This window comes from Trichogramma pretiosum, unplaced genomic scaffold (genome assembly GCF_000599845.2).
Source record: "Trichogramma pretiosum strain Unisexual culture from Peru unplaced genomic scaffold, Tpre_2.0 scaffold27, whole genome shotgun sequence".
NCBI lineage: Eukaryota > Metazoa > Arthropoda > Insecta > Hymenoptera > Trichogrammatidae > Trichogramma > Trichogramma pretiosum.
Genome location: NW_019641694.1, coordinates 1463337 through 1489042, shown reverse-complemented (window position 1 = coordinate 1489042; position 25706 = coordinate 1463337). Strand labels below are relative to the sequence as shown.

Sequence of the window (25706 nt, the reverse complement as noted above, 5' to 3'; positions counted from 1 at the left end):
CCAATGAAAAAGAACGTTTCTATTTTTAAATTTTTTCTTCTTTACCTTTTCTTCCTTTTTCTTTTTTTTTTATTTTTTTTTGCTGCCGCTCGCCGCATTTAGTCTGATTTTCATCCGGTATTTTCATTGAGCAAGAGGAGCATTGAACGAGAGCTTTTCGTCGTCGGCTGCTAAGGTGAGCTACTGCCGCGCTGCTACGAACTGCTATATATAAGACAAATCTTTCTTTCTTTTCATTAAACGTCTGCTCAAAATTGGTTTCGAACTCGACTCGAGTCGAGCATTATTCATCGTTAAACTTGATTATCACTCGGTTTGTATTCTCTTGCCATCTCTTGACGTTTCCATCCTCTTGATTTTCGTACGTATAGCAGCAGTAGCAGCCCAGTTGCCGAGCGCGCGCTTTTATCAATCTTCCGTCCGACCAAGCACTTATTTTTCTACTGGCTAGATTCATCGAAACAAGTAATGTACGCTAGGCTCTCTTATCTACTTCTTTCTTTTCCTCGCTTTGTACGTGCCAGACCGTGGAGTACTTAAACCACGTTAGAGTCTCACGCGCAGAAAAACTCTGATGAATAGGATAAATCATCATGAGTTTCGCTTCACCGTAACTTTTGGACGAGAAATCTGAAAAAAAAATAAAATAAAATGAACGATAAATAGCCGTCTCCTTTGGCTAGTAAGGTTAAATCACACGTAAACGTCAAAACGCGTACACGTACGTACGATGTAAAACAACGTCAAGCTAATTAACGCTTAATCTCATCACAGAGAGGGAAAGAGAGTAAAGAGGAGAAAGGGTTGAAGGGGATAGGGGGAGAAGGGGGTTGGCGGGGAGGCTCGGGAGGGAAAAGAGCCAGAGGCAAGAGAGGGAAGGAGAGAGGGTGCGGTCAGAGAATAAGCGGAAAAGGCCGATCGGCCAAGCTCGCTCTCTGATGGCTTCCGCTCGTAAACAGTAGCATAAAGAGCTTCAGCTGAGTGAGAGAGAGAGAGAAGAGAGATACGTGCGTGCGTCCGGAAAGCTTGGTACGTTAACCAGACCATTTTGGGCAAACCACGATGATGCGGTTCGCGATTCCCTTGATTCTCGCTCGCAACCTCGAGCTGTTAGGTGTATGTGCACTGGCTTTCATGCATTTTTAATTTACCTGGCTTTTTTCTAATTGATTCTAGGCGCAAGCTCGGTCGGGCAACAAACCAAATCGCGATTTAATCGATGTGCAGTACTCTAGCCTGTGCAGGAACGCAAACGAAAAGCTGTTGCTGCAATAAGAAAAATTAAAGCTCGGCCACTCGTAAAGTAGCTATATCGAATCACGGTGTGGTCGTTTCAATGCAAATTTTGAGTCAAGAGTGAGAGTTGGGGTCGGCCCAGGAAAGCAAAGCGAAGCTAAAGTGCAGACTGTGCTCGTGGCTCCCGCTAAAACTTATCCTTCCCTCCGATCTCGTTAATTTAAACGAGATTACCAAATTATCTACTTCCAAGATGTATGAAAATTCTTGTCCTTACGCTTAGCATGCAGAGCAGCAGTAGCAGCAGCAATAGCGCTGTCTGTATATATAAACTTTTACTTAACTGAACTTTCCGCTTGTTATTAATGTGATTATGTTAAACGAAATTTTATGAAAAAGTCAGTGCAAGCGGCGGCGGTCACACGACAAGTAAGACGAATCCTACGAAAGAAACACTTGGCTTAGTTATTTAAATTTTTGCCCAGCAAGCATGCATGCGGCTAAGTAATAATGTGTCAACGTAGAAAATGTACATTATTCGAAGGAAGAAGAAGTTGTGCACGGGGTCCCCGTTTAGCTCGTCCCGTACGTCGTCTCGAGCGAGAAAAATATCCTCTCTGTGCCCGCGTGCACTATCTACTGACCTAAATAAATCATCCAAGAGGCAGTCATGCCGCTAAGTGTTTCGAAGCTGGCCGAAGAGGCTAGGATGGTGCCGTGTTACCGCAAACATCTATGCTGCTACGTGTGAGCTAAGCCACGAGTGTTTGCGTGCGCACGTTGGCATGTGACACTAACACAGAAAGTATCCAGTATAAGTCACGGGCGATTTTTCTCGCTCTTGATTTTCTCTGGGGGAATGAGGTGGAGAGTTCGACGGCCGATTGCCAGGGCACGGCCTTAAGAGAGAGAGAAAAATTGGATGTGAATACGGCCAAGATTTAGGATACCCTAGAGGCACACGGCACGCGCCATCTTAAAATGCAGAAACTGTACTATTGCTGCTGTTGCTTTTTACTGTATAGCTTCTCCTACTTCTCCTCTTCATCCTCCTTCTTCAACTACTACTTCTCCATGGGATGAACCAGAATTCTCCGTCGTCTTTTTTCTTCCTCGACCTAGCTTACTTTCTCTCTCTCTCTCTCTCTCTCTCTCTCTCTCTTTCTCTTTCTCTCGTGCACCCGCTCACGCCTAGTGGTACTTTGAAACTTTAGTGCGTTCGAGCTTTTAGCTATAGATGCTTTGACGAGTAAACGCTCCCATGATAATATGTTGTCGTTGTTTTTTTGAATTGGTTTCTCCTTGTCAGCAAGGCGTTGCTGAAGCTGTTCGATGTACGCACAAGTGATTTGTGCATTTTTATTCCAATTGCTTCTAAATCGCGAGGAAATTCATGCGTTTGGCTCTTACTAATTTTTTATGGCCCCGACTACTAGACGCTGTGTGAGCTACTACAGAAAAAAAAAGTATACACGCACATTTTTTTCTCGTAAATCTAACAAGCCATTTCACGTCATCGTTACGTGTTTAAAGAGCCATAACAAACTTTCCGCCGGTGTGCCGTAGAAAGTTGCTTGCCTTCGTCTTTTTTCCGTCTTTTTACATTTGCTGTTGGCGCTGCTGTTGCAACATAGCGTGCGCATACCACTTGAATATGGTAATAAGAAAGCTTAAACTTCCAGACAGTAATAACACCTATGTCCCTAGGGGCAATCTAAGTGCTTCGACCTCTCTCTCTCTTTCTCTCTCGTTCCAGCCCCTCTTATAATTTCGAGAGCCGGCTAGATTTATAGGATAACGCGGAACAGATTTCGAATATTCGCCAAGGCAAAAGTTTTGCTGATTTTAGACAGCGCAGCGCGCGCGATAAAAAACGAGAGCTGCATTTACATGATAATAATAATAATAAGAGCATTTTCATCTGAACTTTTCAATTAGTTTTTTTCAGCTTTCCCTCTTTCTCTCTCTCTTTCTGCGCTTGCGCGACAATTACAAAAGTTGTGCGAGCTGTTTTGACCGTTGCGTGCGCGCGACAAGACGCGTAAAAACGGGAATGGGGTGTGAACGCTGCGACATTGTTTATATGCAGCGTAAATAAGAGACAAAGGCTATGGCGCGGGAAAAGTGTCGAGCTGCATAAGCTCGAGCTGCGAGCTCGAAAGTTCTGGCTCGCTCCGATAAACGCCCCCCTTGCAATTTGCGCACACGTGCAAAACGTGCCGATGCGGATATGGCGCGTTACGATGAATATATCGAGTCGGCGCGCTTGGATATGTCGGCTCGGTAGCTACGTTCGCCCGTCGCGTGATCGGCTCATCGACTGCACACGCGATTGCGGATCGTTTCTTTCGGTCTAGCTCTTCTTTAGCCTTGTGGTGCGTTATTAGACAATTCGCTTGCGCAATATCCGCCCAAGACTTGCAAGCTGGAACTGCGTCGATATATGTACGCATGTAGCAATTCCTCCTCCTTACTCGTGTGTGTGTGTGTGTGTGTGTGTGTGAGAGTGTGCAATGCCTCCAGGTCCGGGACCGATGCCTCGTACTGTGTCGAGATAATCGGCTGGAAGGTAAACACGATCGTGTGTCGTTGCTACGCTGCACCTATACACCCATCGAACTCTCGCTCAACTTTCGATATTACATGAGCAATTTATTTCTCATATGTGATCGTTGCGTAGCGCGGCGTTTGCCGAGGAACGATGTAATAATCGAGCTCGCTCAAACGTAAGAAAAATTCATGATACGATGAATTCTTACGCGTTTAGGGCTGTAAGGAGGGCACTGCGCGCCCGATCAATGGGAAAATCGCATGTATCCAGTGAGCGCACGACCTGCCTCGACTCTGCACCGAGAAAAGCCTTATTTTTTCAATGTGCACAAAACCGAGGCTAAACCGCCCAAGCGAATCAATCAAGCGGATCCTCGTGTGCCTGTGTGCACGCGCATGTCTGGCTGTGTGTTGGAGGAAAAAGTTTACTCGCGTAGTCGATACGAGTACGTATACGAGCTCGTTCTAAAAAAGGAGGAATTCTAGCTATGCTGCACCTAGTTTGTCCGGAAAAATCTCTGTAACCCGATGATGCTCTTTATAGAGAATGTTGCCGAGGAAAGGTGGAAAACGCGCTCTGGTAGTCGTTGAATTGGTCTGAGCCAACTTTTTCTCTTTTTTTTCTCTCTCTCTTTCGCTATGGACTTGTCTTTGCCGAACTAACAATTTCTACGAAACACTCTGTTTTGTCTCGAGTGTTTACCGAATGCGCCTTTTGACTTGGATAGCTATTAGACGCTTCCAGTCAAGGATTAACTTTGCTTTTTCGAGCTTGCGACTCTGACTAACTTATACTTGGCGAGCGCCTTATTCATTTAATCGAACAAAGGTTTTGCTGCAACTCGGCACGATCAAGTTTGTTTATGAAAAAAGCTCGCGCGACTGTCTCTTGTATGACCATTGAACATCCACGCGGAATAATTTGGTAAACGCAAAAATCACTGGCTAAAATACTCGTGATTTGGCTGCGCGACTCCTCGTCGTTTTTGACTCTGGCGCCTCTCACGGGAATGAACTTGACGCATACGCATGTACGTACACGTATAAAATACTTAAACTTTACGCGTCGTAGCGAACGGAAAAATAGGTTGAGTAGAGAGCACGCTACACTAGACTCTCAAGAACGTAATTCCTTTTTTTTTATTATTCAGTCTTCTTGTTCCAAGTGAGAGATGGATGAAATTGAAAATTGTCGTGAAAAGAGGCCAAGAGAGTGGGCGAGAGAGAAAGAGAAAGAAAGAAAATGTGCATATGCGTAGGAGGAAAAATGTTCAGCAAATTTTTATTGACATTATACAAAAAAAGTCAGGTTCGAAGAGAAGCGAAGACGGCCGAGCTCCTTGTATAGATGTAAAGACAGCATGACGGACGTCCGATCAGCGTTAATATTATTGACGACTTATTAAGTATGTAAATAGAAATAGGAAACTGATGTGCAATAGCTATAATGGAATGATCGTTGAAATGTTGCGAGAGCCATTGCTGGCGCTGTCAAGCCGTGTACGAGAGCAGCTACGAGTAGCAGCGAGGCGGAGGATGTGTGCGCGGGTGGATTTGATATTTTCTGTTTCGCACGCAGCCAGGCTATGTATAGGTGCATGGCTGCGCTATGCATGTACCTATACGTACTACGCGCACGAGAGCATGATTATATACGAAGCGAAGCGTCCATTGCATTTCTGTCGCTACTGTCGCTCAATTCTGCAATCTGCACGAGCTATTCGATCGTATTTTCAATAGCCGCATTATTTCGGAGAATTCGGCATAATACCAAAGCTGTACGGAAAGGAAGTTAAGAAGGACGCTCTGTAAATTACACTCGCAGCCACATAATTGGATCGAACGAAAAAATTCGGTAATACGCTTTAGCAATTGATCGATAATGCGTGCGCACATCGCTGGATCGCTGTCCGAAAAAAGGAGAAAAAATGTTCAACCTCAACGATGTGTAAAGTATATATGGACGATCGTTGATAATAGTAGTAGCTGCATGGCAGCTTTGCCCGTATTTCATCATTAAGAGGGGTGATTAAGTGACTTTTAGCTATGCAATTAAAATTGCATTAAAACGCATGTGCTGCAGGCTGCAGCACACTACGCACTGGCCGCGTTAAAACTCACGTGAGGTATATTTAATTTACTGATTAAAATTTAATCTCAATCTCTCGCTGCCACGACACAAGTCTGCAGCATATGATGAGCTTTGCGCACGCAATCCGTGACCGTTCGGATGTCGCAATTGACGCAATGACGTAGATGATAAAAAAATAATAAATAAAGCACGACCAGAGTCATCAGCTTATATTTGTTAGCTATAAACAAGTTATTCGTGCAAATTATTCGTGACTACGCGAGGCTGGTTTCCAAAAGCACCAGTACTCGACACTAGGAAGAATTCGAAACACTTTGGCAGGCAAAAAGTACCGCACGTCCGTGGTAAAGTCGTATTATGATCGAAAAAAGCTATAACAAGAGGAAAAAAGGCCTGGCAGTTGCACGTCCCATGTATACCTATAGATAGGCCAGCAGCAGCTCCAGCAGCATGAATGAGAGAACAAAAAATAACGCCTAAAACGTGGCACGAAATTAAATTCGAGTCAGAGCCCTGAAGTGTGAGGAACAAAAAAAATTTCTCGTAGCTGGCGCCATTGCTGCTGTTGCCAATCACCTCGCGAAATGAAACGAACAGGAGGTTAAAAAAAACAGCAGCAGTAAAGCTTGGTGTTGAAGGAGTGGAAAAAAGCGACCGCGTACGCGAGCTGAAAACTTCGCACACGTCGTAAGTCTACATGGTCGGACGGGAGCGACAACGACGACAGCACACATCGTATCGAAGCTTATAAGTCGTCGCGTGGCCGTTGTTGCACTGCTGGACGGGTCAAGTTTTTCAATAAGAATGAGTCAATATGCTCTCTTGTTCTTGCTCGAATTCTCTTGCCCATTTTATACAGTTTTTTTTTCATTCGAATCTACATTCACGCGTACTTTCTGCATGTGTGTTTATGGATGGTTCCAATAATGAATCAGCATGCTTCAGTGCGGTTCGTATGCGAACGAATGAGCGGACGAAAAATGATGAAAATTAGAATGACATGTGAAGAGCAGAGGGAGAGCGAGTAAAAGCCGATACATTTCAATTAACGTGCGCGATGAAAAAAAATTTTTTTCTTCTTTCTCTCTCTCTCTCTCTCTCTCTTTTGATTGATCGATTTTTATTGCCGTACTCTCGATCGAGAAAAAGATTGTGCTACTTTGCTCATATTATGTATATATAGGTAAGCTGAAATAGTGATGGTGGCAGCGATTTGGTAGGTCATTGAACCCAATCCAAGTCGTTTCTCAGAGAGTCAACGCGATCCAGTGATGCAACGCATCGAGCGCTTAATTTTTTCTGCAACCCGAGTCTCTCGTATACTCGCGCTAGTTTGCGCGAAGGTGAATCAGTGTTTGGCGGAATTTTAGTTTGCTCCGAGCCTAAGCTATGCTCAAAACTATTCGTGGAATTTACCAAACTTTCTCTCTCTCTCTTCCTCTGCCTCTTTACCGAGTAGTCGAGTCTCGATCGTAGAGAGTCTATTAAGGTGCATAATCTACATGCTGCATAGAGAAGAGAAGTCGTAAGTTGGCACAAGAACACGTGTTCTATACGTATATATTACGTAATGAAATTTTTTTAATCAATTTCCAATGGCAAGCGAGCGTAGAGCACTAAAGGGATGCATGGTGGCTGTTGCTACTGCTTGTCGTCCTTGTGATGTCTTTGTCAGCTGCTGCTGCTACTCGAGAGAGAGAGAATCGCTTCTATGTATACCAGAGGCGGGGAGTAGATCGAGCTTTAGAAACAGTCGGGGCGATCGTCGACAGGACATGATGGAGTTGTTAGAATATATACGCGTGGGGGTGGCCGCGGTTGACGAGCGGGGCCAGGTGGGTAACTCTGCAAGGCGGACTCTCGAATACTGTCTATACAGGGCTGCTCCTGCGTGTGTGTGTGTGTGTGTGTGTGCGTGTGTCTGTAAGCGTCGTGATCAGCAGCAGTGGCAAGAGCAAAAGCGGCGCTGACTGCTTGCGGAGCTTCGAACTCTATAGGCATGCGACTCTCATTATATAAACGTGATTACATCTGCTTTCAGGCTTTCGCAATGAGGCCTGGAGCACTACCGCTGATAGCGTTACTGGCACTACTACAACTACTGCTACATCCAGCAAGGTGAGTCTACATCGTCTTTTCCATTATTATACATTGCACAACGCACTTTATGCTCGATCGTTTATTTGTTTTATTGTCAAAAATCTCCAGCGATTGCTCCCGTCCATAATATATGAAAACAAATAATGCGCGAGAAGTGGCATAATGCACTGTATATATAGAAAACAACAAACCGACGGCGCGCATGAAATGATTTTATACAAACTGCCTCTATTTAACATTCTGCAGATATTGCGGATGAATATCAGTGGCAAACAAGCTCGCGCTCGCGCATCGTCTTGTTCTCTCCCTCTCGCAGCGCTGCACATTATTCCGCGTGCCCCGACATACTAGCTCCTATATAATATGTATGCGCAGTATTTATATGTGTGCGTACGCCGGCGTATATAGTTAATTAATACGCACAACAATGCGCGTGCGATCGTACGCTCGCGCTTCTCTGATTTCACCTGCTCTCTCGGCGCGCATTGTTGTTGTTGTTATTGTTTCGTATCGTGCGACCCCACCCCGCTCCAGCAGTTGCTGATGCGCACAAGTGCTCCCCACCTCGTGCGCGACTACATTCTGCTGCGGCAGGATTACTATTATCGTAATTTAAATTTCCCCGCCCAAAAAATATGCTCTTATCGTCGCGCTCCTTTGCGCCGTATAAATATTTACCCTCTGTGTTTTCTAGATGAATTTTGATAACTCCCGTCGGCCCATGCATCGTGTTTGGCTTGCGCTACATTATATACCTCCGCTTTCTTTGTTTTAGTTTCGTAGCGTTTGAAAAAATAAGGCCACATATGCCGGATTAAACAGGCCCAACTCATCCGAACGTTTCGAGTTTTAGCCGCGTGCGCGCGACAAATATCAAGTCCCTCTCGCTCGCTTTGCTTTTGAAATTAATTAATAACGTGCCGCACTTCACCCCTCCCGGCCCACGTTTGCTCTCTTTATTAAAAACCCTTTTTTGCTATATCTTTCAGCACCCAGTGCTGTGCACTAGTGTACACCGCTGAGGCGTGCTCGGCTCCTTTAGCTGAGCTCTGCCGCCTGCACGACTTTCGCGTCGCTATATATATTTCGACTCGAATTACTTCGTATTGTACACGTTGACTCATTCTTTCATCCCTACTGCAGCTTTCCGCGACTTTTTTTAATCAAGCACAAAGTGCATAGCCGGAAACGAGCGACGTCCCGGCCTCCCGCCTTATTCAATTTGTCACAATTACCGTGAGTTTTATTTTAATTTACTTTTAAATGTATACTTACGCTGGTTATGTTGACAAAATAAGATTTGACGAGTGTACAAAATATTGCAGCGCGTGCGTGTGCATCAAGGACTTTTTCGCGCAGCGACTATTGAATTTTCCACTGCAAGATTTATAAGAGGGAAATTTTAAGAAATAACACGACGCACAAAGCCCAAAAATGTACAGTACCTTAATTTTCCTCCTCCAAATTATGATATGTTTCAGTTCTATGAATCAATCTATAGGCGAAAATAGAATCTGAGCTCTCGATATCAAGCCACTTGGGGACATGCATTTTGGCCGTTAGATAAAAGTCGAGCTTTTATTGTTGTTAAATTATTAAGCGAGAATTTTCCGTACGTCGCAATTGTGCGTACACGCGCGGACATAGCCAAACTATTAATCTGGAGTCTCGTACACTCGAGTTTATGGGGGAGATCCGAGGTTTTATCTTTTTTCCAAACATATCGTTTTTCGAACAATCAAGCAGTCCGGTGCAAGTAGTAGAGCCAAGTCAATAGTCGGACCGTATTTGGCTGGGATTTTTTTTCTTCCCTCTAGCTGGATGCGCGTGTAGTTTGCCACATGCACGCAGCTTCGAAAAGAACAAGAAGAGCGAGTGAGAGGGAGAAAGTCGGTATAGAAGAGCGCGCGTTGCGGAAACGGTCATAAATAACGGCGCCAAATAAGGCCGGGGCTGGATCGTCGGGACGGTGCAGTGTGCGGCAAGCCTCCGCTGACGTTGAGAGCTCGCTGCTATGCGTGTAACTTTTAAAGAGCACAAAGTGGTAACACACAAACTAGGGAGAGTCGGAGGGAGCGAGAGACAAATTTACAACGCGTGGAGCTGCTGGCTAACATCGGCATCCGTTGCACGCGTAGCTGTTACGCGTACACGTACGCGAATACGTTGGCTGTGCTGCTTGCAACTGGTTGTCGTTTTTGCGTCAGAGAGCTAGCAAAGTATTTATATGTATGTATACAACAATGGGCTATTTGGCAAAGTGGATATTCGGACATACATTATTTCGTCGAGCTAGCGAGCGAGCGAGCTCAGTGACAAGAAGGAAGGGAGGAAAAAAGTGAAAAAACTTTTTAGCTATTACCTTCGGGACATCGGTTCATCGATCGTTACGTTTCTCCATCCAAAGTATAACTATATACCTTATAGCTGCTGCTCGTGCTCGTATACTCGTGCTCGTGATCGTGCGCCTGTCTATGTATATGTGCTATGCACTGCACATACATATACTCTATACGTACACACTGGAAACGTTGGACGGCAAACTCAATTTTCTTCACTTTCCGGTCGACTCGAAAGTATACACGAACGTGCTCTGCAGTCGCAGAGAGCGAGAGCGAGAGAGAATCAGAGCTTGAATGCAAAAACATTCACTGTATTGCTCAGGCGAATATACATGCTATAATGTACTAGCTCGAAGCTGCAAGAGGTCACTATACCGCAATACGGTTTCTTTTATTTCGCGCAGCTCTGATATTTATTTGACTGGCGTCGTAGCTGGGCCGCACGTGAGAACTCGATGAATCATCAGCGCTCGAACGTATGACATATTTTTCTTCGTTATATCCACCCGAATCCGGCTCTAGTGCGAGCGCGTAATTTTTCACCTTCGATCCGCCGACTGTGCAACCGCTCTCACCTATATCTGTATATGGGTAGATGACAAAAAATTGGTAATTTACATGCCTTGCTATTAAAAATGCTAATAGATATAAATTTTTTAATTTTGACGATCGTGAGTATCGTCAGCAAATTCTCCAAATTTAGTATGAAATTGAAAAAAAAATGTATAACATTGCACTAATATTATCCTAATTGATTTTTTGTGAGATAAAAAGGGCCTAAGACTGGACAATTTATCAATAAAAATAATAAAGTCTTGATCTATAGAATTTTAATATAAAAATAAAAAAATTCTAAAAGTGAAAAAAACACAAAAAAATTCGTAAACATGTACATTAAAAGCTAGCAGATTCTCAGCGAAATCGAATGTCCTAAACTTTTTTTTTTTAAAAGCACGAAAAACTTGTTGTTTGTAATGTTATACATGTTCCTAAATTTTATTAGAATTATCGGAATCGTCTATAGACCCATAAAGATATATCTCCCTTTTTCAGAGGCCCAAAGTTGGCCTTTTTCTAAAATTCATGATTATCGCAAATATAAAATATTTTTTATCTCAGTATAGAGTTATTTAAACGGAAAAGTGCAACGAAACTTTTTTGTAGAAAATTGTCAGAATTTTCAGAAAAAAAGTATTCTAAAATAATCTAAGCACTCTAGAAGCTTTTCTATAGAAATATACACAAAACTAAAAGTTTAATCGAATTCGATCTGAGCTTCACCTAGATATCATCAAAAAATCCCAAAACCAAGCAAAGAACTTTCTCAAAGTGTCAGAAAACATATGTTAAATTTTTGTAACGATCCGATAATTTCAAGTTATCGTTAAAGTCCGAGGGTATCGAAAAACGTGCAAAAAACATCAAAAAACTGCCATAAAAGCGGAAAATCGCCAATAATGATGGGTTTCGTGCTATATTTGTTTTGAACCCTAAAATCTGTGAGTATAGTACGTACAAAAAATTTAATTTAGCAATTTTCGGAATGAGTCCAAAATCCATTGAAAATACTGCCAATTTTTTGTCATCTGCCCATATGTACAACTTGGTTTTCAAAGTTTTATGAATATTTATCACGTATAATTATAACTTAATTCCAAGTAAACAGCGAGCAATTGAAGTTTACGAATTGGCGCGCAAAGTAAAAGAACGGCGAAATAAAAAAGCAGAGAACGGGGAAGCTGTTTGTACGCACTGCGCACACAGGGCTCTAGACTCGAAAATTTTTAATTAAAAAAGCTCACTCTATCCCCTCTTATGTTATACGTATATGTCAACGCACGCAAGAGCTAACGAAGCTTCCTGTGCATGTGTGACTATTCATAAAGTTTATAGCGCGCCCATTCGCATTCGTGATTTCGCATGATGTATCGGTACACATATACTCGTGTATTTATGTATCCGCGGTGACGCCGGCTAAACAGTTATCCTCGAGCTGTTTGTTTTGACTAGGGCTTCGATGTTTCATGTAGAGAATGTACTCTGCTTCTCGTGAAAATAAGATTAAGATATGGCACCGATGAAAGTTCCCTTTCTCATTCTATCAAACATGAAGAAATTAGTTTAATGCGTCGTAGATTGGTTTATGTTGTATCGTAGCCCAACTTATAATTTATTATTTTTAAAAAATATCACAAAGAACTTGTAATTATGATGCTCGGACACTCGTGTTTCACACCTACTCTTGTAATGAAAAACTCACAGTTGTGCTCGAGTATTACCTAGATTCAAATTCATCGCCGACTTTAATACGCGCAGGCTTTTGCAACAGAAAAACGATGTCTCAGTCGTGAAAGTAAGCCGACGCGATGACGATAACTTTGAATATTCATCGAACGAAATATAAACCCTCTCCGACGATCTTCGCTCTCTTTCTCAGCTTCTCCCCTACGTTTATATTGCAAATGAATTGAAGTTTCCGCTTAATAAAAATCATATCCAGGTCAAAACGATGCTGCCTCTCTGGCTGTTTGCTGAACCGCTGAAAAATAATCCATGTTTTATGCATAACTCGCTTACACAGTCACGCATCCAACAAGCATCTATGCACCAAGCATTGAATTTTAGAACAAAAATATGCATCTTGCAGCTTAAAATCTGATTATGATATATTATAATATATAGTAGGAGGGCAGACGCTGGGAAGAAGTTGGGAGATAAACGCAAGCAAGGTGATATTTTTTCGGTACAATGTTGTGGTGTCAATAACAGCAGCAGCAGCAACAGCAGCAGGCAGCTATAAAACTAGAACGGTTATTAAAGTTGAATGAGCGCGAGGAAACGTCGCTGGGGCTGCTAGTGCACCTCCCAGTGTATAGGTCGGGCGTATACATGTGCACGTGCGTGAATGTGTAGGTGTATACGTGCGCTACGTGTTTGGCCGCATGCTTATGCACGGAAGGTTTTAGTGAAGGAACAGATTATGCACTCGAGCGCGGGGAAGGGAGCTGGGCAAACTATACGATGAAGCCGTCAACGAACGCGAGCGAGCTTGTGTGCATGAACGATGTTCGTATGTGCATATAATGCGTATTACGGAGCTATAGTATGGGTAAATTATCAACGTTGCGACAGCTGTTACTGAACGTGCTGTGCGCGACGAAGTAATCATGAAACACGCGTACAGCATGCAGCCGAGCGCGCAAGAGAAAGAAAGAGAAATAAGGGCGTACGCGCTTGATGATTTTTCTTTCCCTGCAGGATAATTAATTTTTTCACGCAGAAGATTAAATTACAAAGCACGGAATGAATGGCTTGCGAGGGAGATTTTAAATTTGATTGTAATTACAAGTATCTTTGCTGTTGGGCGTCTAGAGGCAAAAAGAGGGGAAAAAAAGGCAGCGCGCGATTTCAGCAAAATAGAGAAAAAACGAAAAGAAAAGAAAAAAAATAGTAAAAAAATCAATTTAAAAGAGCAAGAGAGATGCGATCCGAGTGGAGCAGTCAAGTAGTGGAAGAAGCTATAGGTTTCGTTTGCAGAAGTGCACGCAAAACTTTGGCACGGTGGCGGTGGCGGCCTGCTGTAGCTGCGCCGAGAGCGAGCGAAAGAGAGCACGAGCCGCAGGCAACAACAGCTGCACACCGAGCGCTTGTATGTGTGCATTACGTTAGAAACGAGCATTCACCTCCACCTCCTTTCTCGGCTCTCCTCCGTTCGCGCACAACACTGGCGGCACTGGCAACGGGAGGGAGCACAGTTCGAAGCTCTCCTCCCCCTACCACTAGTCTCTCTCTCTCTCTCTCTCTCACTCACTGCCACTACTCTTTTTTACCCTGGCAACAAGATAGTTCACGTACTCACACGTACCTTCTCACTCGCTCGCTCTGTATCGGCTTGTAGGTGTGCGTACGAGTTAGACGACAAGTAGTAACAGCAGCAGCAACGAGCAAGAGTCGAGGCAAGGTGAAATATTCATACAGCCCAAGGCTTGATGAGAAAACCCTATGATATACTTGTACATCATTTCTCTCTCTCTCTCTCTCTCTCTCTCTCTCTCTCTCTCTCTCTCTCTCTCTCTCTCTCTCAGTCGGTCAAAGAACTGTTCTTGGGCGAGCAACGAGCTTTGCACCTGTGCTCAACCGTAAGCAAGTGTAAAAGCTCGTGGCTGGCCCCTCCTGTAAGCCCTGCACGCTGCTCTCACGCAGCTTTGAATACATTTCATTATGAGCTTAACAGTCGCTACCTAACTCGAGCAAAAGAAATACTTGCCAAGTACACCCGCAACTTCAGTGCTAGAAGCAATTTTCGTCATTTCAACGCTGCAACATGCCAGCGCATTCTTTCCAATTCTTTCTCTCCGTATAGCAACCTCCTGCCGTTGCTGCAACTCCAACGTACTTTTCTCAGCTATGTATTATTATATACATGTATATAGACGTGTCATTCTTTGGAGAGTAAAAAAGTGCGCACGTGCCCTTTTCTCTATTATACGTGTTCTTCCTGTCATTTATATTTTCTACCATTTTTGTCACGCAGCGAGGTAGCGAATGAGCTTGCAGCTTCCATACAGTCATACAGTCACTCGCTCAATCATGCGATGATGCAGCCCCGGCTACTTTTCTTTTCAATTCTTTTCTTTTATTTTCTACCAATTTCATCCAACTCTCAACGCTTTCTCCTTCTCACTTCTCCCTCTGCACCCTCTGCAGCCTCTGCGACTCGCACCCTTACTCATTCTCAATTGCCTCAAGACTCTTCCTTATTTCGAAGCAGAAGCATAATTGCATAATTTCCTGAACCCAATGTACGCGAAATAAAAATAGTCGGGCAAATGTCCAGTCTGTCATGTACACGAGTTCAATGTAAATCAGAGAGATCAAAAAGTACGGCAAGTTAACAAGTGTAAATATACAAGAAAATAAAATGCCGATCACGTATTTTAATTCAAGTTCAATTAGGTAATCAGGAAAATCTCGAAAGCAAGCGCTTTGTTGGCTGCGAAGAATAGAAATCGTTTGGGCTATCAATTGCTATTCTCTCTCTGTCCGTCTCTCTCTCTCTCTCTCTCTCTCTCTCTCTCGCACCTCTCTCATTGCTGAACAATATCGACTAATTAAACTTTCTCTCTCGTTCTCTCTTGTTCGCGCCTCCTCCTGGCCTGCACGTCCCTCCCGATGCCGTGGAAAGAAGAGCAAGTATAAGAAAGTTTCTCACTCTGTGCTCACGCGCGCCCGCTTAGCTGCACTTTTCGCTTCCAGGCCTTGTTTCTGCGAAGGTGTAAGCACGACTTTTCGTTCTTAAGTATTTATCCTGTCGACATGCCACTCGTCAAGCTCCTCTCGGCTCAGCTGCAACTTTTTTTTCTTCCTTCTCTTCCTTTTCTTCTACTAGTTATTCCTTTTCCGCCACTCCTGTACTCTCTCTTTCTCTTTTTTTTCTTCTCTCTTTTTCATGCTTCGTTGTACGCGCACTTACATGCATACATCATGGCTGGGGAGCTCGAGCCACGCATAAAGGCGAAAGTTTCCCTGGGCGTTTTGTTGAACTAACCCTGCCTCTAGTAGGTGAGATGCGCGAAAGGAGGAGATACACCCACGCACACACTACTGGCCTATACAGTGAGGTCGATGTATGTATGGCTTACAGAGAGAGAGAGACCGTTCGTGCGGTTTCACTTACAGCTTCCTATCCTACATAGGCGCACACATGCACGAGTATATGCAGCCACCATTGCGCACATACATATATACGAACATACACATACTCAGATATATAGAACACGAGGCAAGGGTAAACAAATATTGAGCACGAGTAAACTACGATTCTCGCAAACACGCACACAGAGCTTGCGAGAGAGATAGAGAGAGAGAGAGAGAGAGAGAGAGAGAGAGAGAGAGAGAGTCAGACAAGGTAACTTTTGTACGTAGTAAGGGAAGCAGCTAGCAGGTTTGAATTTAAGATGACTGCAGCAACGTCGGCGGCGTCAGTGGCTGCGCCAGCCATAGATATAGGTATGATGCGCAGTCTACAAGCATCTTCCACGCTTGTAAGACATGCGCCGGCAATAGGGCTAGTTTGCGACACCTTGCTCTACCAGTGAGCTCAAAACTTTTTGTTGGCTCACACGCATGTGAACTCGGATAAAATGGGATAATAATTTCAACTGCCTGTTACGACGAGTTTCAGCTATGTTTCCCTCATTAACTATACCACTGGGAATGGTGAAGTTGCCTCGTGCACTTCTCCAGAGTTCCTATTTACTGTAACAGATCTGCAACTATTTGTAGCGCACTTCTTTTTTCATTCCATCAACTTATTCATACCAATGTGATCACGAAACAATCGTGATACGAAATCAGCTGGGCAAAAACGAGCTCTCATTTCGAATGGAAACAAATCAGGTGAATGTGACTATAGTGCATAGGATCCACTTTGAACGGTCGCATAATTATCAAGCTGCGCGCGTGTAATCAACTAACTCGAAGCATTGTCGAGGCTAAGCGAGCCCACTTGGAGGGCAGTTCGGAAAGCAATAAATAAAAGGTCGGCTATGCTGCCGGCAGCTCGTAAAAGTCATCTTCGTGTTTCGTCCACCATTGAAGCTAGTGCTCGTGTCTTTACTACCGGTACAATCGTTTTTTTTTTTTTTTTTCTTTACTAGAACGCCCCGCACGATCATTTTACTGCTCTCTCCCAGTAGCACTAAAGCGTATAGGTTCTTTTCCGATGTAGATAACGTTTTAACGCCTACTAAACATGGATTGTTCGCTTCGTTTTATCTGGTCTTAGCGGCACTAGGCTCGCTGTGTATAGGCTTGCGATTTCCATACGTCATTACTTGACTAAATATTATAGTCGTCATCAGATACGCTTCAACTCGCGCGAACACCGACACTAGCAGCGATTCGTGGCGTTTGATCAGATAAACACCCGCTGTGCCTCTCTGCGGAATAGATCGTCATTTAGTCCTATACGCGTTTAGATGTCGTTCGCCCCAAGCTCAACGAGCGTGAGAGTTGAGCTCTTGACTTTTTCGAGTAGCGCATTCAACTATTTTAACCACGATCAAGCAGCGTAATTAAAAGATGATCGAACCCACCGAGACAGTAACGTCCTCGCTGTTTCGATGTCGGGAATCCTTTTTGTCTTTTGTTTCATCATATAGAAACTGTCAGCGGTAATCCAGTCTTTTCATCGCTGCATAAAGCCAAAAGTAAGACTCTACTCGCTGCTGCAGCTGTGAAACCGCGTACTAAAATAATGGTAATGATAGAAAAAAATAATACTTTGAAAATATGTACATATAATGTACGTTTGTGTACATACCTACACATATAAATAAATAAAAATATAGATATACAGAGACAGAAAAAGTAGAAACTTCTCAAACGCAAAACTTGGCTCTGCTTGCTTCTCTCGCTGGCTCGTTATAGAAACTAGAGGTAAAGAAGCCCGCCAGAGTAGTAAAGCTTCTCTCTCTCTCACTCTCTGTCGCTCGCAATTTTTTTTTCTGCTCATCCTATACAACGAGTAAATTCAAGCCTTCGAGAGTTTGTGACACAACAAAGGCATATAAGTTACAGCGGCGAAGAAGAGAAACGCATCCAAGTAAACAAATCACAAAAGAAGAATATTCATCGCATCGCTAGTAACGAGTTTGAATCTTTCTCTTTTTGCCAGCAAAGATTGGGTATTTTCATCAGCCAATTACATGTTGCACCAAAAAGTTATGAGTATGTGTATGTGTCGACGGGATGCAAGTGACTCATTAACATCCTGACCTCGATTTGTTTTATATCACCTTCGATATTATGGCCTTATCGAGCTCCCATTGTTTTTGGGCTTTCGAGGATAAATTAGGATAGATTATGGATATATAAGCCGAAAGCCGGAAAATCGTCAGAGTATATGCAGCACACACGCGTGCACACAATGACAAGATATGCATCTGCGATTAATTATTATCGATCCGCTGCACACTGGTACGCGCGTGTGTATGTATATGAGAGAGTGTGCCTGCTCCTCGAAACCCTGAAAGTTTCCTTTTGTTTGGCAAAATCATGTATACGTATCAAAAGTACTATATGATGAAGCTTTTGGCGCACAGAAATTGCAAGCGGCGACAACAATAATGAAGTGAATTAGAAAACTCGCTCGACTGCTATGGACAATTTGTCGAGATAATCTCTCTCTCCCTTTTTCTCTCTATCTGTGTTGCTTTTATTCCTCGTGCCACGGACGCGTGATCGTAATAAATGACGACGATGGCGACGAAAAATTTTCTGTGCTTGAAATTTCGTTGCAAAAAATGTGCAAAAGCTTGATGCATACTCAGCAACGAGTATAATAATCACGTACAAACCGACGAATAAGTTGACCGTGCACGGAGTACAGGAATTTTCTCTTTCTCTCTCTCTCTCTCTCTCTCTCTCTCTCTCTCNTCTCTCTCTCTCTCTCTCTCTCTCTCTCTCTCTCTCTCTCTCTCTCTGCCTGTCAGGTAGTTTTTTGGATAAACCTTTTCTATCTAGTAGCTGCAGGGAAAATCATTCTTTACGCTCGCGCGTGCTTTAAAACGTATCGAATCCTCTGGATTTTGTAAACAAGCTATATGCGCATGTTATAGGCTGGGATCGTCGCAGCACTACAGCGAAGCGGCTGCAGAGTGTAAAGAACACACGTGGCTCTACACCTTTGCAAATTGCAGCTAGCTATACAGATATACAAGAGCGACGAGTGTGGGGGACTATAGGGATCGTTCATAAAGTGGATTAAATGGCCTCTAGGCTTATTCATGTTGTTGCTGCCCCTGGCACTCGGCCGCGCACGCAGTAGGCCTCGTCGCACAGATTTTCACTCATAAACTACGAGTACGACAACGATATCTCTGATTATATCTAGCCTTGATGACTTGATGAAGGCAAGAGGGGAGAGAGAGAGAGAAATATATATACATCCATGTACAAGTATATGTATGTATATATACGTAAAGGGCGTAGGCTACTATATATACATGTTCTATCTCTCTCGCGACGACATCGTAATTGGCTCGTTGTTACTCTGTCTCTCTCTCTCTCTAACGTTGACGACGACAGCAGCAACAGCAGCGCCAGCAGTAGTGGAAATCGATCAGCTACGACCGCGGGCTATGATGCGCCCTGTACCTCCCGTTTCCTATACTCACATATATACACAATACACATACCTACCAACGTCAAACTTATATCTGTATACAAAAAATATACGCCAAGTGTCGAATCATTGTAAATATTACGTCGACGCCGATGTATTTTATTATTGCTATACGATCATGACAACGAGATAACATTTTTGCTATCCCTTTTTCTTGTTCCCATTGCAATGTTATTTCTCGCATTTTCATACGACTCTAGATTGTGGTTGTTGTGATGTAGTATAACACTACAAGATCGTTTTTCATTTAATCCAGCCCCTGCTTCATTAATACGGCAACGAGCGATTTATACGCTTGACAAATCTATTTACGCATACGACGTTTTAATTTCTCAGAGCGCGAAATTAATTTTGTTCACGGATTTTCGTGCGATATTGAATTTTCTCTTTTCTACTCGCGACAACTCGTTGATCGATTCTTTTGAAAGACTCTCTGATATTTGCTCGCACCGCAACAATATGCAGCTGCACGCACCAATTCTCATTATGAGCAATTCTCGTTGCGCCGAAAGCCGACTGCTGCGGCCACGGCATATAACCTCTGTTGTGGCTAGTAAGCGCTCTATGTTAATTCCACGACTCTTTTGACAGCTGTGGTATTTCATACGAACATTGTATGTAGTCGCCAACAATCGCAACAACAACAACAACAACAACAACAACATTCTTTATTGCTACAAAAGGTTAAAAATAAACAAAGTAAAAAAAAATTCATTTTTTAAATTAGTTAAAAATAACTAACAGCAGAAAAAGTGGAGTTTGCGACTCAGTGTCGACACCTTGGATTATAGCGATGGATGTCGCGTATGATGTAGCACGAGGTAAAGTTTAGCCCCCAATTACGAAATATTTAATTCGTTGTTACCTTTTTTCGAATTTCGCTAGTGCACATGTGTGTCTGGGTGTGTTGCTAATGCAGCTGGAAAACATGCACGTCAGTAGGAGTTAATTTTTTCCCCCTACGATATTTAATTTGATTATTTTTATTCAACAAAAACGGAAATGAGAATTTATTTTTTTTAAAATGAGAAAAAAAGTACACATACATAAAAACAGATTGTGGAGTAGGCAATTTAAAATTCATAACTCAGTAAAAAAGACCGTTCGTTTTAGTTTAGGGGCCGAGCGTGAAAAAGTTAAGAAAAAAACAGAGCTAAGATAGGCGTAGCGAAAGTTAGCTGAAAAGTTGAACCGAAGAAAGAGTGAGAGAGATAATAAAACGAGAGTTGCTGCTGCTGCTCTCTGAGAAAAAGTTTGCTCTCATTTCCTTATTTGCACTCTAAGCGTATATATACATATTCCTCCCACCCCGATTTAACCTCTCGTTTGCAATTGACCTTATACTGCTCACTCAGTGATGTATTACCAGAGTAGATTATAATAATGTGTAAGCAACATATACATCGTACATATAGAAGATATATGTATATTTATACGTATATTTTTGTGCAGATGTGCGCAACAAGGAAAGAAAATGAATTTCCGGGAGAAGGAGAAGCAAGTGCTAGACGATATCCTCGGCCCAAGCAGCTACGACGCCCGCATAAGACCGAGCGGCGAAAACGGAACAGGTAATTTTTTACTTTTTACTTTCATTGCTTATACTTCATTGCTCTATACAATATAATAAAACGCGTTTATTGAACATCTCTTTTCACATTTATATGTTTTGAAAAATCAGTAGTTGTATATTGCTTACACCATGATGTTATTACAGAAAAATTAATGAAAACTACTGGTCGTTCAATCATAATTTATTAATTACGTTTCCTTATAACTTTGAAGGTATATTTTGCTCAAGTACACTTGTGCCTCAAGGGCACGATGATAACAAGCTCCTATCATGAAAAAAAATTATTCTATTAACTACTATATATGCGAAGTGTAATTTGAATTTAGGCAAACTTGAGGTCGGTAGTGTATAGCGCAAAACGAATGGGTGGATTATTGACATTTTTCTCTTTTTTTGGGTTTGACGCATTATGATTATATACATATATTAATGGGAGAATGATTTCTGCATTTGTGTGCACCTATGATATGTGCGTATGATTGTCAGGGCTCTAAGCTTGTATGTAACCTGACGTTATCGGATGTGCATTCTAGCTACGTTTTGTCTCTATTCACCCTCTCGCAGGAGAAATACATTTTATATAAATGTATACATTATATGCTTCGTGCTGATTTAAAATCAAGTATCTTCCAAAAAAAAAACTATTTGTAGAGAATTAAAAGCAGAAATAGAGTTGAAGGCTTTTATTTTTTAAATTGGAATTACGCATTGGACAGTGTACCATCAGCTCGAACAAATCTAGCACCATCATCGTCGCGTACAAAAGAAAAAAGGGCACAAGATTTATGAGAAAAAAATTACATGCAAGATTTATCAGGGCGCAGTGTGTAGCGAATCACGAATAGGGAGAATAGGGAGAAGAACGAGGGTCGGATCGGGAAACGTTTCAATTCGTACAGGGAATAATAAAATATTTTTTTTAACGCGCTTTCAAGCCTTTAATTGAATCAATGTTTACTAAAGGAGATTGAAATTTTATACGTACATGGATGTGTGTATGTATACAAGCATACAGCTGCAAAAGCAATATATGTAACGATCCCACACTGCTGACCTACTTCTCTGTCGAGGAAATAAATTTTGTTTTCCAAATTAAGAGGCTGGCGCTCAAGCCCCCGGCGTTGCCATCGTAAGCGCGTTAATTTGCTTCAATCAAAAAAATACTTTGGAGAAATTAATTATAATTACGCGCTGATGTAATCGTGCCTCGAATAATTATTAAAAATCACTAAAAGATGAAACAATGAGGCAGCAGTAAAGAGCGGCGACGGGGACGAGGAGGTATTAATCTGCACTCGTCGCGTGATCATGCGAAAAAGATAAGGATGAAGGGAGCGAGGAGGATGAGAAAGAGAAGAAAAAAAGGGAAAAAGTAGTCGAGGCACGCAAGGGATAAGAGCAAGTTGCGCTGCTCTGATTAGAATCCTAATTGTCAATTAAGAACAAGAAGCTGTACTGTCATTACGCCGGTCCGCGTGATTGCTGGACGTACATCTCTTTCTATAGCATTTTATAGGTATATACTTTATAGATCGAGGGAGAGAGAGAGAGAGAGAGAGCCTCGAGGTAGCTTTGCCCGGTGATAAGCGATATTTCGAGATGACTATAGCAAGTCCATATCGAAGCTTGCGACAGAGCTACGCGCAAGACCGATCAAAGGTACTAGCTTCTTCGCTGCTCTGCTTCTTCTCTTTTCTATAGTTTAAGATGCAGCTAGATAAAAAAGCTCTTGCTCGCTTCTTTCTTTTTCACTCTCTTGCCGGCAAGAGATGATGCAATCGATTTTCATTGAAGGGTCGTTCTTTTATTATTTAGATATATATAAAACATATGCAAAGAGCAGCTCGCTACTTGGCCAGTGTATACGTTATACATAAGGTTATAGTACGTAACTATAGTTGCGTATTTTATCGCTTGTCATTTATCGATATTTTTAGCGTGTAGCACCGAAGTTGATTTATTCATCACCGATAATTTCTCTCGCGGGCATGCAAAAGAGAGAGAGAGAGAGAGAGACAGACAGAGACAGAAGAGAGAAAGAGAGTTTGAACTCGGCCGCGCGTGCATCCGCATTATACGTGTACGTACGCGTTCGTAGATTCGTTCAGTTAACAACGCGATGATAAATTCGTAACGAATTTAGTTTGCGGCGTTTGGCCATTCGCGCAACTCCATTGCAAAGTTCAAGTTGTAACTTCAACTCGGAGCGCGCTCAGCTCGCAAAGCCTGGCCTCAAAATATGCGCAAAATTCAGCCAACGTCTAATTAGGCGAAATTTTATTGTCATCTCGCTCGCTCTGAATTTCATCAATTTATAGCAACGCCCCACAGCCGCCGCACCGCTCCGCTATTACACAATGTCCCTCGCTCATTGTTATTGTAATTTCGAGTTTGTCGCGGATTACGCCGCACAACCCAGGTAGACGGCAAATTTTTGCGCCTTTAAATCGAGCGGAACCATTGGTCGCGCAGCCGCCTCTCGGATCGACCTGATTGATGTCTAAATGATACAATTTGTTCAAGCGCGTTTGCAGTTTGATTACACTATATAAATTAAATATGCGCCCGTGCGGACGTTTGAGATTATACATCGAGCTTCCTGGCACTGATTTTTCAAAGTGAAACACAACAAAATGCGCGACAGCTTCGTTGCTATAGTTTGTACGCACACGGACAGACACGGACAAATTGAGTTTGTCTTCACGCGCAGACAGAGAAAGAGAGAGAAAGAGTATAGCATTGGCGTGTATGTTTACAAAAGGTACGCTTTGTATCAACCGATTGTATGTATATTTACTGCAGGCGCGAGAGAATGAAGAACACATACACAGACTGATAATGAATTGGCCTTTAACCGAATATATATCGGGCATCTCTCTTTCGCTCTGCGACTCTGTATACTTTGATTTCCGATTACGTTGACGCGCGTGCGCATTTAATGTGTATACGCGTGCATTGGCCAAGCTTTGAACTTTGCTTTTTTTCAAGAGAAAGAAAGGCGAAGGTAAAGGCGTTTGCCGAAAATTTATATGGATGAATATAAAAGACGAGGCGGCCTGGCGATGACGTGAGAAGATCAAGGGGGTCGTCAGTAGTCATGTTCGCGCAAAGCTCTTGAGTTCGAGAAAATTCATTAAACTTTTGGGATTGAGAAACCAGGATATTTCCCCTGGGGGAAGAAACTGCGCGCGCGTCTCGCTCTGTCTTTCTTTCTATCTCTCTCTCTTTCGCTCTCACTCTCTTTTTTCCGCGCAGCACTGCTAAAAGTAGTTCGCCTTGAATATCTTCAACGACCAACTAAACTAGTACTATCTCATGCTGTAGATATTTTCGAAAAATAAAAAAAAATCTACCCACTAATTAATCCCTGTGAGAATTTTTGTATGTTGATTCGGTGTTCTAGTAATTGTACAATAGTTAAAGATAAAAAGATCGTGTGATTTTGCTCGGGTAAAGCTGGACACCATAAAGTTTTTCAAGATCGATGCTTAACTTTCCTTAGCTAACAGGGCAAGAATTTTAGCCTTGTAAATAAATAAGAAAATCCTGTAAACTGCACCCAGCTCTCAAGATTGAGACGTTTTATAAACTTAGTTCATAAGAGCTGATGATAAGACTGTGGATAAAAAATCGTTGTATATTATTACAGAGATAAAAATAAGCTCAGAATAAGTTTATTTTTCCATTAGAAATTCGTGCCAGAGGTAGCGGGGGGTAATTTTCTCGTAATAATTAAAGACAAGGGAATAGCGTGCGGAACCAAAGTGCCTACACGAAGATGATGGTGGTAGTGAAGATAATGGTACTTGTACTACATAAAAAGGTTCTTTCCGACTTATAAGTGCAACTTGCGTTCGAGTAAGGAATAAACATTTTTAAAAGCATTTAGTCAAAAGAGACAAATGAGTATTGTCTGACGGAATTTTGACTCATACTACTTGATTTTGAAATTTTTAAAAAAACAACTACTAAACATAGCTTCGTAGAAGAAATAACTTTTTGGAATAAATAAAAGATTTACTCGCCTTATTTTTAATCGGATTGACAAAAATGAAAATAAATTTCTCAATGTGAGCATGATTAAATTTTTCGATGCTCGATGACGTGCGCAAGTGGGGAAGGGAATGAGGCGCTTGTATGAATGTACATGAATGATTGATTCGTGAATGAACAAGAGTATTTAGATGGATCGCGGAGAAATAGAAGATTTCAAAGCCCCTTACACATGGACTTGATGCATACGTTCATATAATATATATTATACTTATAAGTAGAATCGACGTACTTGGCAATTGCAAAAGTAGATTGCGAACGGTGCTCGCACGAGTCTTTGACGATACAAAGTTGCGAATTACAAGCTCTCTCTCCTCTCCCCCTCCCCCCAATTACAGCTGTTCATATATATGCAGTCAGACTGAAAGAGAAGAGAGAGGGAGAGAGAGAAATTTCACTCTGGCAAAGGAATTAAGTGTACTATCTTTTACTATATACACTGCTACATAGATATAGATAGCTGAATGAGAGAAATGAGGGTGAATGAATGCATGCGGAAAATATATACATAGAGTAAACGTAAGTTTACTCTCAACCGAAATAGGGTACACGCTCGGTAATAGTAATCCTTTT

General features: G+C 42.4%; 1 protein-coding gene across 6 annotated transcripts in view; it reads left to right on the top strand.

The window, feature by feature from the left end:
• LOC106660520 (glutamate-gated chloride channel) overlaps positions 1 to 25706 on the top strand; it is an 80259-nt gene that overhangs the window by 1719 nt on the left and 52834 nt on the right. For all 6 annotated transcript variants that reach the window (XM_014383503.2, XM_014383500.2, XM_014383501.2 and 3 more), the window contains exons 2-3: positions 7920 to 7996; positions 20960 to 21078. In XM_014383503.2, coding sequence (XP_014238989.1) covers positions 7929 to 7996; positions 20960 to 21078 — 187 coding nt within the window. In that variant the 5' untranslated portion in view covers positions 7920 to 7928. The remainder of the gene's footprint in view (positions 1 to 7919; positions 7997 to 20959; positions 21079 to 25706) is intronic.